The sequence below is a fragment of the Euleptes europaea genome, chromosome 13 (genome assembly GCF_029931775.1).
Source record: "Euleptes europaea isolate rEulEur1 chromosome 13, rEulEur1.hap1, whole genome shotgun sequence".
NCBI lineage: Eukaryota > Metazoa > Chordata > Lepidosauria > Squamata > Sphaerodactylidae > Euleptes > Euleptes europaea.
The window spans coordinates 52043133-52057105 of NC_079324.1; the positions used below are offsets into that span (position 1 = coordinate 52043133).

Genomic DNA, 13973 nt, shown 5'->3' on the forward strand with positions numbered 1-13973 from the left:
GTTATAAACCCATAATAAATCAATATTTTCAATTAAAAGTTCTCTATTATAAAATATATATATTCAAATATTATTCTAAGTTTAATGTTTAACTAACAGTTATGATTAAAGTTTGTTTTCGAATTCTCGGAATTTTTATTTTGAACCTTGGGGTCCCTGCACCGAACAAAAAAGTCCTAGTAGTCCCTGGTCAAAAAAAAGGTTGGGAACCACTGCTCCAGACTCTACCGAGCGGGAGCGTGGGGAGGGGGGACAGAAGCGAACCTGACGCAGCGGCTTCTTTTGCAGGCAGCCCGGACCCTTTGTAGCGAGGCGAGCGGTCGAGCAGGACACTCATTGCGGGCGGACCGGAGTGCGCCACCGGATCCGTTCCCCCTTTGGGAAGGGGAGAGCTGGCTGCGGGCGTGGAGGCTCCGCGGGCCAAAGCGCGCGTCGGAGCCATGTTGGGCCGGGCGGCGATCTCAGGGGCGTCGAGCCTGCTTCGCTATAGCGCAAGAGGCCCCTTGTGCAGGTAAGGCGCCCCCCCCCCCCCATCTCGTTTACTTTGTGCTGCCGGTAGAAACGCGTTTGCAGAGAAAGGTTTTCACATTGTTTTACACTAAGAACAGAAACCATTCTCTGTAGTTGCTGGATAGGGTTGCCAGGTCCCTCTTCGCCAACGGCGGGAGGTTTCTGGGGTGGAGCCTGAGGAGGGCGGGGTTCGGGGAGGGGAGGGACTTCAGTGCCATAGAGTCCAATGGCCAAAGCGGCCCTTTTCTCCTGGTGAACCGATCTCTATCGGCTGGTGTGTGTGTTAAGTGCCGTCAAGTCGCTTCCGACTCATGGCGACCCTATGAATGGAAGTCCTCCAAAATGTCCTATCTTTGAGAGCCTTGCTCAGATCTTGCAAATTGAAGGCCGGGGCTTCCTTTATTGAGTCAACCCATCTCTTGTTGGGACTTCCTCTTTTCCTGCTGCCCTCAACTTTTCCTAGCATGACGGTCTTTTCCAGTGACTCTTGTCGTCTCACCAAAATACAATAGCCTCAGTTTAGTCATTTTAGCTTCTAGGGTCAGTTCAGGCCTGATTTGATCTATAACCCACTGATTTGTTTTTTTTGGCAGTCCACGGTATCCGTAGCCCTCTCCTCCAACACCACATTTCAAAGGAATCTGTTTTCTTCCTATCAGCTTTCTTCACTGTCCAGCTTTCACACCCATACATAGTAATAGGGAATATGATGGCATGAATTAATCTAGTCTTGGTGGCCAGAGTCACATCCTTACACTTCAAAATCTTTTCTAGCTCCTTCATGGCTGCCCTTCCCAGTCTCAATCTCCTATCGGCTGGAGATCAGTTGTAATAGCAGGAGATCTCCAGCTGTTACCTGGAGGTTATGAAAAAAAGGCACTAATGGCATATACAAATACCAAATAGTACAATTAGTACAAAAATAGAATGTGGCTAAATACTTTATAAGAGCAATGCAAGAACATAAGAATTATATGAATTACAAGCAAAGCACAATCAATCCAGTTAGGACAATAATAGTGTCACAAGGTACAAGCAAAATAGAGGACACTAAGAATGGGAAAATAGTCTTATCATAATGGTAGATAAGTGTTCATAGTTCAAAAGCCAAGAGAAAGAAAAATGGGATTCCGGTTACCTGGAGGTTGGCAACCCTATTGCTGGATCAGACCAGCATCGTGTTTCCAAATTCCAGCAGTAGATAGCGCAATATTTCTAAGGAAGCTGAGTAATAAGTAGGGTTGCCAGCTCCAAGTTGGGGAAATACCTGAAGATTTTGGGGGTGGAGTCTGAGGAGGGAGGGGTTTGGGGAGGGGCTTCAACGGGGTATAATGCCATAGAGCCCACCTTCCAAAGCTGCCATTTTCTCTAGGTGAACTGATTTCTGTTGCTTGGAGATCAGTTGTAATAGCGGGAGATCTTCAGCCAGCACCTGGAGAATGGGCAGACCTACTAATAAGCAGGGCAAGAAAGCGATGGCCATCCTTTTGTTGTCTGATTCTGATCTTCAGAGGTAGACTGCCTCTGAACATGGAAGTTCCTTTTCCAGCTGTCGTAGTTAACTGCTGCTGATATTTTGTTGTTGTGTCTGATGGAAAGGTCTCTAGCTCACCAAAGCTAACGGTGCATTAAATCTGCCAGCCTTTAAAGTACTGCTAGGCTGTTTTTGTTTTTCATGTGACAGCAAAGTAGCTGTCAATATAGCCTCTGTTTATAAAGACAGTTACAATATGCTTTGCTGTATCAGGGGAAAGAAAAATTATGCCCACCCCCCATTTATATATATGGAGGTTACTTAGGAGAACTTTAGTATGGCAAATAATCTCAGAAGGAAGGAATAAAAGATTTTAATTACTTGGTGAATTTGTGAAGCTTGAATCTTACCAGTTACCTTTTCTTCTAATTTGACTGATCTAAGACTTTTTTCCTTCCAATCATCCTTAGATCCCAGTTAACCTCTTATGTTCAAGGTCGAGAGAACCACTGGCAGTCTTCACTTCTGGCTCTCAGGGCAGCTCTACCCATGAGGTAAAATGTACTTCACATTGTAAAAGGCATTTAGAGTGCTTTTTCTAAATTGGGAAATACCTAATTTTATTCCTTTTGTCCATAAGCCAGCCGACAAAATGTTTAAAACCCCAATACATACTGGAACGATACCACAAAACAACAGCAATAAAAACGAAACCAATAGAAACCCAATAAAACTAGCAACAAAGGGTGGGGGGAAATAGTGGTATGTTAGTGTAAAGTGCCATCAAGTCACTACCGACTTATAGCAACCCCTGGTGGGGTTTTCAAGGCAAGTGATTTAGCAGAGGTGGTTTGAAATTGCCTTTCTCTGCAGTCTTCCTTGAAGGTCTCCCCTCCAAGTACTGACCCTGCTTAGCTTTGAAGATCTGACGAGTTCGGGCTATACCATGCTGCCTTTCCTCCCCAAGTAGCAGTATACCAGTTACCAAATTAAATGAGATCTTCAAAAGCATTCTGGGAGAGTTCCCTCTTTGCCTCACACATTAAGTACCAGCAGAGATGAAGTGAAACACACTTTGCTAGGGAGGGAATTCTGCAATCTGGGCACAGCTGGTACAAAGCCCATATCCCGCATAGCCACCCACTCTGTCACTGATAGAAGTAGCACGTGGAGCAGGGCCTCTGTGAGGGTTTTTTAAGGTGCACAGTTGGTTCATATGGGACAAGGCCATGGCTGCAGCATCCTGAACCCGGGCCATTTAGGTGTCTGTTATACATATTTAAGTGTGTATCAGTGCAGTCCTAAAACCCTTTCCTGGGATTAAGCCTCATTGAATAGAACTGAGTAGGATTTTGAGTAGACCAGTTTAGAACTGCTCTCTTTGACGCACATGCCTTTTGAGATTTCTGTATGGAAGATCTTCTAGTTCTTTTTTTGTCAGAAGGCATTTTTATAAAGGGAAGAGGTTTGTTGTTGAAAAATGGTTGGCCGTTTTATACTGCCTTATTGTGTCTTTTATAACGTACATGTTACATCGTTTTCCTATTTTGTAGTTTTATTGTATTATTTGTTGTGCGCTTTCTTTTGTTTATTGCTTTTTGTAATCCACCTTGAGTGTCACTGAGAAAGGCAGACAGATTATAAATGAAAGGCAGATTATAAATGAACAATAAAATAAAATGAAGTGTTGTCGTAGCAATGTGTATCTAATTGCTGAGGTGGAGTTTTGAATGGTTTATTCTTCATTAGAGCAGAACCAAAGAAAAAAAAGAGAGTGGATCCCAGAAGAGAACAAGCCATAAAGGAGCGGATGAGAAAGAGGTTAAAAAAATTGGAAAGAGCCCCACAGGAGCTGATCCCTATTGAAGACTTTATTACACCATACAGATACATGGATGAATCAAGGTAAGGACCTACGGAGGGCAGGAGTGCGGATTAGATGCTGGAAATATTTGTACATGTTTCCCAAATCAGCTCTTTTTCAGACAGGAGTCCTGCCCTCACTCTCTTAAGGGAATCCATTTTGGTGTATTCTATTCAGAACTTCATCTCTGTTCTGTAGAAATGCCCCTTTGGGGGATGTTAAATAGAAAGGGGCTGTTTCTATGTTATTATCCCAGGATAATCAAAGCTTAATATTTGATTGAGGAACAGATCACAGATTAAACTTCATTGAGCAAGGTCCAGCAGCCCTGGCAAGATCTGTATCTTTGTGTCAAGACTGGCGCAGACAGGGAGGTAAAAAAATCTGTAGCTCAGGAGCATGTTTTGTAAAAGCTTTTTTCCAAATGACTCCTAAGAACCCACTGCCACTTTCCCCCCCTTCTGTCTGTCAGGGTACGAGTTGCCTCTCCATTGTCCTTTGAGGAGAGTGAAAGACGAGCCCTCCTGATGAAGAAGTGGGCCGTGTACAAACATCAGCAACACAAGGCTGAGATGGAAACCATCAAGTCCCTGGTGGAAGCCCAGGAACAGGCCCTGAAAGAGCTGCGCCTTGAATCAGAGGAACTGTATCAGGCGGCAATCCGCCGAGACGACCGCCTGTTTCCTTTCGAGAGGCAGGAGCCTGTGTACACACCCCCACTGCCGAAATACGAGGCTCCTGAAGGGAAATGCAATGACATCACCAGAGTGTATACCCAGTAATGGGGGAAAGGTTGCTGGGTGACCGCTAAAAGATGCTACATTCAGAAAATGCAAGCCCCGTTGGATGAATCTGGTTCTCTGTTAGGTTCTGAAGTCCCAGTTGCAGATGGCTGTTATGTTAATTCATTGTACAAACAAACTCAATACACAACAAGAACAGAGCTCTCTTTTTTGGGGGGGGGGTGTCACTTTTGAATATGATGTGTTCTAGATACCCACCATCTTATTGTGGAGTTTTCAACTTTTGCCACTCCCACATGCACCTGAATTTTATCGGCCCCTTCTAAGAAGCAGAGGGCCATATGTACAAGGATCATTCCCCTTTTTTCATTCTTACAGCAACCCTGTGAGGTAGGTAGGTCTGAGGTCACCCAGTGAGTTTCAGGGCCGAGTTAGTATTTCAACTCATTCTCTCTCCTCATTCTGGCACGCTAACCAGTGCCGTAGCATTAGCATTAGCTGCTCATTTGAAAAAATTTAAAATGCCTCAGGACTTTTTACTGCAGACGGCACTCTTGACAATACTACATGCCCGTGTGGCCAGAATGCCCAATGGGAGGCAAAATATATGTAAAACGTGAGCTATAAACACCATTTTGGGTTTTCATGGACCAAAAATAACATCTTGCAGTGTCTTTTGATTCTTTTATGCCAGGGATGGGATGCTGTAATTTTGGTAGGAATTTGTGAGCTGCTCCATGACCAGTAAGCTAGCATGAGAGCTACTGTGAGCTGGTTAACAGGGTACAGAAATAAAATTCCTAGGATACAATTAATAAATGACCTCTCTTTTTCATGCTTGCTATGCAGTACATTTCCCCCTCTCCCAGTTTGAGAAGGATTTTTGTAAGGCCTGCTTACCAATCTTGATACTCAGCTGACCCTATAATGAGACTGTCTCTCTATGAATACGAAAGCCTTTATTGGCATTAAAGTCTCTATAGCAACCAACTTTTATTTCCATCACATGCCCTTAGCAGCATCTGGAAAGCCATCCCTGCAAACAATTTAGATGGACCCTTGGGTCTCAGGCCGGAAGTCTGCTCTTATGTAAAGCTCCCTTGAACAGAGTCAGGCCATTGGCCTATCAAGGTGGATACAATCTCCTCTCACTGGGAACAGCTCTTCTGCATCTCCAGTCACATCACCTACTACCTGATCCTTTTTAATGGAGACTGAACTTGGGACCTCCTACATACAAAGCAGCTGTTCTACCGCTGAACCACAATCCTTATTTTTTAAGTCTTAATTTGTAGCAGTACACCTCCACAGATAGAGTTTGGCTCAGCAGCAGCGTATCTGTTTTGCATGCAGAAGGTCCTGGGTTCCATCCCTGGCATCTTCAGTTAATCTCGGAGCAGGTTGTTGGAAAATACTTTTCTCTGCTTGAGAACCACATTGCAGGGCAGACAGTACTGAGCTACTGGATGAACAGTTTGACTCCGTATGAGACAGAAATCAGTGTTAAAGATTCTGCCAGGTAATGATAGCACAATAATAACAATAAGTGCATAGGAGTTGCAGCTGACTCATGGCAACTTGCTCATGGGAATTTCAAAGCAAGAGACTTGACAGAGGTGGTTAGCCGCTGCCGCCTTCTGCATAGCAACCCTGGTCTTCCTTGGTGTTTTCCCATCCAAGTATTAACTGGGGCCGACCCTGCTTAGCTGCTGAGATCTCACAAGATTGGGCTAATCTGGGCTATTCAAGTAAAGCACAGCGGTTATAGGATTGTCATCAGGCCCATTCAAGGGGTATATGGAGCCAAGGCCTGCCCCACAGGCTCCCTTGTGTCCTCCACAAGGGTTTTCAGGACGGCTTGGCATGCAGAAGGTCCCAGGTTCAATCCCCGGCATCTCCAGTTAAAGGGACCAAGCGAGTAGATGATGTGAAAGACCCCTGCCTGAGACCCTGGAGAGCCACTGCCGGTCTGAGAAGACAATACTGATTTTGATGGACCAGGGGTCTGATTCAGTGGAAGGCAGCTTCATGTGTTCACTTACTAAAGGTGTGGGAAATTTCAAAACAGCGTTGCAGAGAATCCTCAGTATGCTGCTGTTTTAACACACAAGTAAGGAAGCATTTCACAACAGGTATTAATATTTTCTTTAAAAATGATGCAACACAACTGAAGTGAGGTATTTGAGCATTGGCAGCAAGGATTCATGTCTAGGGGACTCTTCCACGCCACACTTTTCCCAAAAGAACTCCCAAGACGATACAGCCCAACTCCACCCTCACTTTGGTTTGCCTTCATCAAGAGGCAGATACCAGTCCACTGGAGGGCGTTTCCTTAAGGTCCACACCGGAGCATGCTTCTGTTTTTCCATAGTCCGCTCTTTTTCACTCTTGCAGAGGGAGCCCTGGAAGAGCAAAAGCAATTTTGCATCATTTGCAAAAATCAACTTTTCACTACAGTCCCAAAGCTAGGACGCCTTTTCATATGCCTACCACTAGACCAGATGGGGCCACCTTTATTTCGGATAGACCACGTTGGTGACTGGGCTCCAAAAACCTCCCTTTCACACTGTCCAGGTTCACAAAGGGACTGGCAAAAATTGCAATGAGGAAATAGCAATAAATATATTAGCCATATCACTATATATACAATGGATCAAAATGTCATAATTCAGACAAATGACCTCTATGCCATTTTATTCTGTTCCAGCCCCTATGATGGATCTTTATGCTGTCAATCGCCTTTACTGTGTTTGTACAGTGTGGCAATTTTATATGACCCATCACTAAAACAAATACATCCTCCCCAATTCTGAACTTTACAAAGGCTGCAAACTCCCACCTGTATAAATCTGGCCCTAGTCAGTGGTTCCACTTGGCTACATAATTCCTAGGTATAAGGAAAGGGACTATTCCACTGCATGATGCTTGTTTAGCTGCTCCACATACCTTTGCTGCTGAGCTTTTTGTTTTCTCCCACTCTCTGCAGTTCTCATAGTCCTTTTTCCACTGCCTGCAAGAAGGCACTTCCCCGTAAGTATAGTAATTATGGAAAAGGTTCAGGATGCTCCGACAGTGTTTCCATTCAGACCAGTAGTCATCACATGCTCGAGGAGGCTGCCAGACACAAGAATGTATATGCTCATGTTTAAGGAGGCCACTGAAGTTGCTACGGAAGCTGCTTCCTGAAGGCGCTTCTAACCATGAGCAGGAACTAAAACGGATGGGGAACGTCAGGCCCGGGGGCCGTTTAAGGCCCGCTAAATCATTTGGTCTGGCCCTTCGTGGGTCCTGGCAGATCTCTAACTCAGAAGGATCTAAGACTGGCGATCCGCCCCCTCCAGCAGATAGGAATAGCCTCTATTCGAGGTGGATGTGAGTTTGTTTTGCTGAGAAAAGGAACCTTTTCCTCCCCTTGCAGAAGAGTCATTAGCTATGGAGCTGCTAGGTCCGCCCAAGAAACTGTGTTAACCCTTTCCCACCTGGGCCATGGAGAAACATATTCCCTCTGTACTACAAGAGGGCTGGGGGCAGAAGTGGCGACAATGGAGGGGTTAAAGGGGGCAAGGCCAGAATGCGCACGCGGTGGGGGGGGGGTTCTTAGCCAGTGTGTCCTCATTTCCCCCCTGCAGGTAGAGGTAGCAGGAGCCGGCTGTAGAATCTGGCCCTGACCATGTGGAGCAGGAGCAACTCCGGCGTGTGGCTGGATGGCTACGCCCGGCTGGTGCAATAGACCATCCTGTGCCATCAGGTGGGCGAGTGCGCCACCGGTTGGATGCCTGCCCCGCTTGCCCATGTGGGGGTGGTGGTCATCTGGGGCAGCTGCCTGCTTGGGGCTTGGTTGGCTCATTTTTAAATTGATAATTTTGTATGGCCCGTGAATGATGTTATAAATATCCAAATGGCCCTTGGCGGAATAAAGGTTCCCCACCCCGAACTAAAAAGATGTCTACAGATTACATGCCAAGTCACAGAAACGGCACTGGAAGGAACATGCAACTATTGTGCCATAGGAAGACTTAGAACTATGACGATTTCTAAAATATGAATTACTGATAAGGCGGGGTGTACCAACAGCATGAAGAAGTCAATCAAACCGAAGTCAATAAAACAGCAGAAAGATGGAAGGAAAGCTATAGGTAGAAGACTGCTTTATAACACAGGAAAATAACATATATGCAGATACGTCAGTCAGTACCAAACAGAGAGATGCAATTAGAATCACAGAGTTGGAAGGGACCACCAGGTAATCTAGTCCAACCCCCTGCACAATGCAGGAAATTCCCAACTACCTCCCCCACACACACCCAGTGACCCCTACTCTTTGCCCAGAAAATGGCCAAGATGCCCTCCCTCTCATGAACTACCTAAGGTCATAGAATCAGCACTGCTGACAGATGGCCATCTAACCTCTGCTTAAAAACCTCCAGGGAAGGAGAACTTACCACCTCCAGAGGAAGCCTGTTCCACTGAGGAACCGCTCTGTTAGAAAATTCTTCCTAATGTCTAGATGGAAAATCTTCTGATTTAATTTTAACCCGTTGGTTCTGGTCCAACCTTCTGGGGCAACAGAAAACAACTCTATATGACAGCCCTTCAAGTACTTGAAGATGGTTATCATATCCCCTTTCAGTCTTCTCCTTTTCATGTAAACATACCCAGCTCCTTCAACCTTTCCTCATAGGACTTGGTCTCCAGACCCCTCACCATCTTTGTTGCCCTCCTCTTATACATAAGTTATGTATACTTATACATAAGTTGCAGGTTCTCGTGTTGTTCCCCTCCCTAAAAAAAGGCCATACCATATTCAATTAGGGCCAATCAAAATAACCATAAAACACGTTGCAAGCTTTTGGGTTCTCCAGAACTCTTCATCAGGCTGGATCTTAAAGGGGTGTGTGTGTGGAAGGGAGATGTTGCAGGCCCTGGTGTTAAGATTTCTTGAAGGCATCCTGTACAGAATGCCAGGTAGAGCTGAATAAACATGGTAGCTATTAAATGCAGGGGTTACGTTAACGACTAACACTTATCCCAGCACCAGCTTTGTAGACTGCCGCGATCTTCAGCATGTAGATATTTCATACAAACAAATATTTCATAAAAACAAATTCAAACCTCATCAAGAAAAATGCAGAGACCATTCACCATTTAACTCTGGCACAACCTATAATGGGTGTTAACGCCTCCGTCTTGCTAGTTAACTGTTAGGGTGAGATAGAAGTCCCGAGACCTAGGGCCCTTTGACCCTGCTGTTTGGTTTCTTTTTTCTTCCAATACCTCATATAAAACATCTGCATAGTAAGGAGGGAGGGGCCATGGCTCAGCGGTAGAGCATCTGCTTGGCATGCAGAAGATCGCAGGTTCAATCCCCAACACCTCCAATTAAAAGCATCAGATGGAAGGTAATGTGGAAGACCTCCGCCTGAGACCCTGGATAGGTGCTCCCAGTCTGAGTAGACGGTACTGACCTTGATGGACCAAGGGTCTGATTTGGTAGAAATCAGAGAAGTGGGCCCTTTGATTAGCACATTACTTTTGCAGGACAATACTCAGCTCAAACCCAACCCCTTTCTGACTATATATTACTCTTCCTACACCCTTGACACTGAGAGACACTGTCCTTCAGTGTTACTACTCTGAAGATGCCTGCCACAGTTGCTGGCGAAACGTCAGGAAAGAAAATTCCAAGACCACGGTTACACAGCCCGGATAACCTACAAGAACCAATGGGCCCTTTTGTCTTTAAGGTCCCACAGGGCTCCTGTTTACTTTTGTAAAAAGCGTGCAAGCTGAAAATGAGCCCCTTTTCCTTCTCGGCCCAAAGATGCAATTGGATGCCGGCTTCACTCAGTGCTGGACCTGATAGACCTTGGTCGATTCCAGAATGGCCTTTCTTATGTTCACCACACTTATGGCTCTCTAGGCATATGGAGCTGCATAGTCTCAATGCATAAAGTGCACGTGCCCGCTACAGAGCAAGACACAAGCCCTCTGAACCCCACCATGAAATAAACACACCCTCGACCGCCTTGGAACCGGGATCTACAATTAAATTCATTTGCATTGAATTCCCCCCCCCCAAAAAAAACCCTCCTCCTCCTCCTGTACCACTTACCCTCCAGGTACCTCCATCAGCCATGCTTACTGGCCCCGCCCCCTGAGAGCATTGGCCAATAAGAGGGAAGCCAATCCGATGGAGGAGCTTTATGACGCATTTTCCCCCCAGCCAATCAGCACAATGATGGGTTTTGCAAGAACAAAGGGGTTGTGGGCATAATGGTTCTCGAGCAGCACTTCCGGCTCCCGAGTGCAGTGGGCAGACTCCACGTGCAGGCGGGAGAAAGACTAAAAACGCGCAGCAACAACATTTTCAACTCGGACACAGCAGAACTACGGCCGTGTTTTTTTCCCCCGCCACATCAGCGAAATGTGGAGACCTACTGGCCAGTCTGATTTTTCAGAGCCCTGCTCCGTGTAACCTTCGTTCAGAGCAAAGATGGGTACTTCCCAGAGAGAGCCTGTTCTGCAATGGCACCCTTAGCTATAACATGCCCTTCCCACAAATATGATGCCTGGCCTTTGGGATGCTAGTGTGACAGCAGGTAGACTTCCCCTGACTATGGAAGATCCACTGATTTAGCAGTTTGTAATAATCTCTTTCCCTTTCTGCAAATGTATTGAAATGTATTAGGACAGCCAGGGAATAGCTTGTTGCTGGGCAGAATCTCCCTGTGTGTCTGTGAGGTAGTAACTGGGGCAAGAGTCATGGAGGGTTACAGTAAACCATAACAAGAACTGGATAGAACTGAACTGTACTGCACCGCCTCTATGTCTGGAGTGTTATCAGCCTACCCTGAATGTTGATGGGTTGTCATATCTTGAATTTGGATAAATATCCCTTCCTCAGTATGATCGGGGCTCAGAGATTTCTGCCCATTAGGGCCTCTGAGTCAGCAGCTGCAAGTAAACTGTTTTCTTGAAATAACGATCTCCGGTCTCTCTCTCCCCCCACGAACCCTTGTTTACCATATCATTTCGATTAGGCCTAGGGATTCTCCCAAGATTACTGACTTTGGTTCTGTTAATGTCTGGTTTGCTTGGTTTGTGGCTTCTGTTGGTGAATCCCTATCAGGCTGCCCCTCCTGTAAGCTAGACATTTGCTGAGCCTTACATCCTAGCTGGTCCAACAAGGAAACACCCAGTTTATTCTTGTCTGCTCAGCAACTAGCTGCACCTTGTTTTCTCTTCAGACCTTCTGACATCCTATCCTAACTCTAACCAGTAATGGTTAGAGTTAGGATAGGACTGGGGAGTTGTGTGTTGCCACGTTTTGTGCCTCTCCCCACCGGGCCCACTCACACACTATTTAAGCCGGCTCAAGGTTGACTCAGCCTTTCCATCCTTCTGAGGTCGGTCAAATGAGTACCCAGCTTGCTGGGGGTGAAGGGAAGATGACTGGGGAAGGCAATGGCAAACCACCCCGCAAACAAAAGTCTGCCTTGGAAACATCGGGATGTGACATCACCCCATGGGTCAAGAATGACCCAGTGTTTGCATGGGGGACCTTTACCTTTACCAGGGTTGCTACAGGCAGGTCTCCAGGAAGTATTTGCAGGAAGGGTGGGGGGAAATAAAACAAATACACCAGGGAGAGAGGATATAATGAGACAGAAATTCAAGCGGTAGAGAGCATCTGACACCTAAGCTTGAAAATGTAACTCGCTTTTGTTGTAAATAAAGCAAGCCACACAGAGAAGGGCGGAACGATCTGGTCCGGTTTCCTTTTTTTCTCGACAGGCCCGAGCTTCCTTACAAAGTTTTTGCAGTAGGATGATTTGTACTTTTTAACACCTGCAGAGAACCGGAAGTAAAGGCCATGTTTGCGTTTACACTTCTCTTCGGTTAAAGGTTCTGACTTGGCCCGGCAGCTACTTTGTGGCTGTACCTACCACGCTTTCAATCCGCTTTCAATGCACTTTGCAGCTGGATTTTACTGTGAGAAACAGCAAAATACACTTGCAAACGATCATTAAAGTGCATTGAAAGTGGAATGAAAAAATAGAGATAAGATAAAGACTACAGTCCACAATAGCCATGCAGATTAGCTTTGGATTTCACACGTTAACAGATCACTTCAGGATACAATGGTTCCATATTAGCATACCACACCCTCATTAGCACATTATCTTGATACTTACAGGACAACGATTAGCACATTACCTTTGATACTTTTTGCAGGACAATGATTCAGCAAAAACCCAACCCCTTTCTGACTATATATTACTCTTCCTACACACTTGACACTGAGAGACACTGTCCTTCAGTGTTACTCCTCTGAAGATGCCGGCCACAGCTGCTGATGAAACGTCAGGAAAGAAAATACCAAGACCACGGTCACAGAGCCTGGATAACCTACAAGAACCAATGAACTCTGACCGTGAAAGCCTTCGACAATATTTAGAGATACAATAAGTTTAGATGAGTTATGGCCACTAACTATAAATAGAGAATTTTATAAATAAGGGCGAGAAAGGGAAATGCATTTTGCTCAATCAGGACGGAATGATGAATATGAAGACAAAGAAATAAGCTGTAACATAGGAATCCTGTTATCTTATTGTGTATATAGATATACTGTATTTTAAATCATGAAGATTGTCTTTCTTTTTTTCTGCTTCTTTCAGTTGCTGTTATTGTTTATTGTTATTGCTATTATCCAATAAATTTTAATTAAAAAATGTGGAACGAAAGTGGATTATTTTGCATGTCTGCTTTCACACATGTCGGTTGACTGGTGACAGTTTTACAATCAACAGGTTCATCCCTTGCTGTCTTTGTAGCCCAATAAAATCCACCGAGGCAGGAGAAAGTTTACAAATTTATTATTCAGCTGAATAACAGACTTTAGTCCAAAGGCAGAAGCAACCACTTTTAGTCCAATATAAGATTATATACATGCCAAGATGTCAATCATTACAAACATGATGTTCTCCTCCTCTTTACATCATTCTTTCCCCACCTTAGACACACAAGGTCAAGTTAAGCCCACATCATATCTCTCCATGCGACCCATGATCAGAAAATGGAGTCGATTCTGCCTTTAGGGTGGGCAATTTACTGTTACTAATGAAGTAACACCTCTCACTCTGGCCTTGGCCTTGGCAACTGCTTCATCTGCAGGCTAATAGAACAATCGGTGCTCAGAGCAAGGCACAGGGAGAACAGATACACGTTTAATCTCTCGTCTCCTACAACCGCATCAGAAGTCCATGAAGCTACAGCTCCTTTTATCTACTTCAGAAAGCTGCTCTCATTATTTTTGTTAACCCTTGGCTCAGGCCTACATGTCCGTATGTCAGAATTCCAAAAGTGCCCCCAGGCTCAA

The 13973-nt window shown here is 45.2% G+C and overlaps 2 protein-coding genes across 2 annotated transcripts; one reads left to right on the forward strand and one right to left on the reverse strand.

Annotated features, from left to right (window-relative positions):
• The first annotated feature begins 440 nt into the window (after nt 1-440).
• On the forward strand, nt 441-4639 carry MRPL40 (mitochondrial ribosomal protein L40). The gene is made up of 4 exons (XM_056859073.1): nt 441-511; nt 2455-2538; nt 3734-3889; nt 4321-4639. Exons 1-4 carry the CDS (start codon nt 441-443, stop codon nt 4628-4630), a joined length of 621 nt encoding a protein of 206 aa, XP_056715051.1. The 3' UTR covers nt 4631-4639.
• Nucleotides 4640-6846: 2207 nt separating this feature from the next.
• On the reverse strand, nt 6847-10746 carry C13H22orf39 (chromosome 13 C22orf39 homolog). Its single transcript, XM_056859708.1, has 3 exons — nt 10704-10746; nt 7538-7705; nt 6847-6993 (listed from the first exon to the last, which is right to left on the reverse strand). Exons 1-3 carry the CDS (start codon nt 10725-10727, stop codon nt 6868-6870), a joined length of 318 nt encoding a protein of 105 aa, XP_056715686.1. The 5' UTR covers nt 10728-10746; the 3' UTR covers nt 6847-6867.
• Between the last annotated feature and the right edge of the window lie 3227 nt (nt 10747-13973).

What these genes read in the sequence shown, in the direction of transcription:
- MRPL40 (XM_056859073.1), top strand. Translation starts at nt 441, where the DNA reads ATGTTGGGCCGGGCGGCGATCTCAGGGGCGTCGAGCCTGCTTCGCTAT. An exon ending in AGGGCAGCTCTACCCATGAG is followed by an intron (nt 2,539 to 3,733) that starts GTAAAATGTACT and finishes ATTCTTCATTAG; the next exon opens with AGCAGAACCAAAGAAAAAAA. An exon ending in AGATACATGGATGAATCAAG is followed by an intron (nt 3,890 to 4,320) that starts GTAAGGACCTAC and finishes TCTGTCTGTCAG; the next exon opens with GGTACGAGTTGCCTCTCCAT.
- C13H22orf39 (XM_056859708.1), bottom strand. Translation starts at nt 10,727, where the DNA reads ATGGCTGATGGAGGTACCTGGAGG. An exon ending in CTGATGGAGGTACCTGGAGG is followed by an intron (nt 7,706 to 10,703) that starts GTAAGTGGTACA and finishes TGTGTCTGGCAG; the next exon opens with CCTCCTCGAGCATGTGATGA. An exon ending in CAAAAAGCTCAGCAGCAAAG is followed by an intron (nt 6,994 to 7,537) that starts GTATGTGGAGCA and finishes TTGCTCTTCCAG; the next exon opens with GGCTCCCTCTGCAAGAGTGA.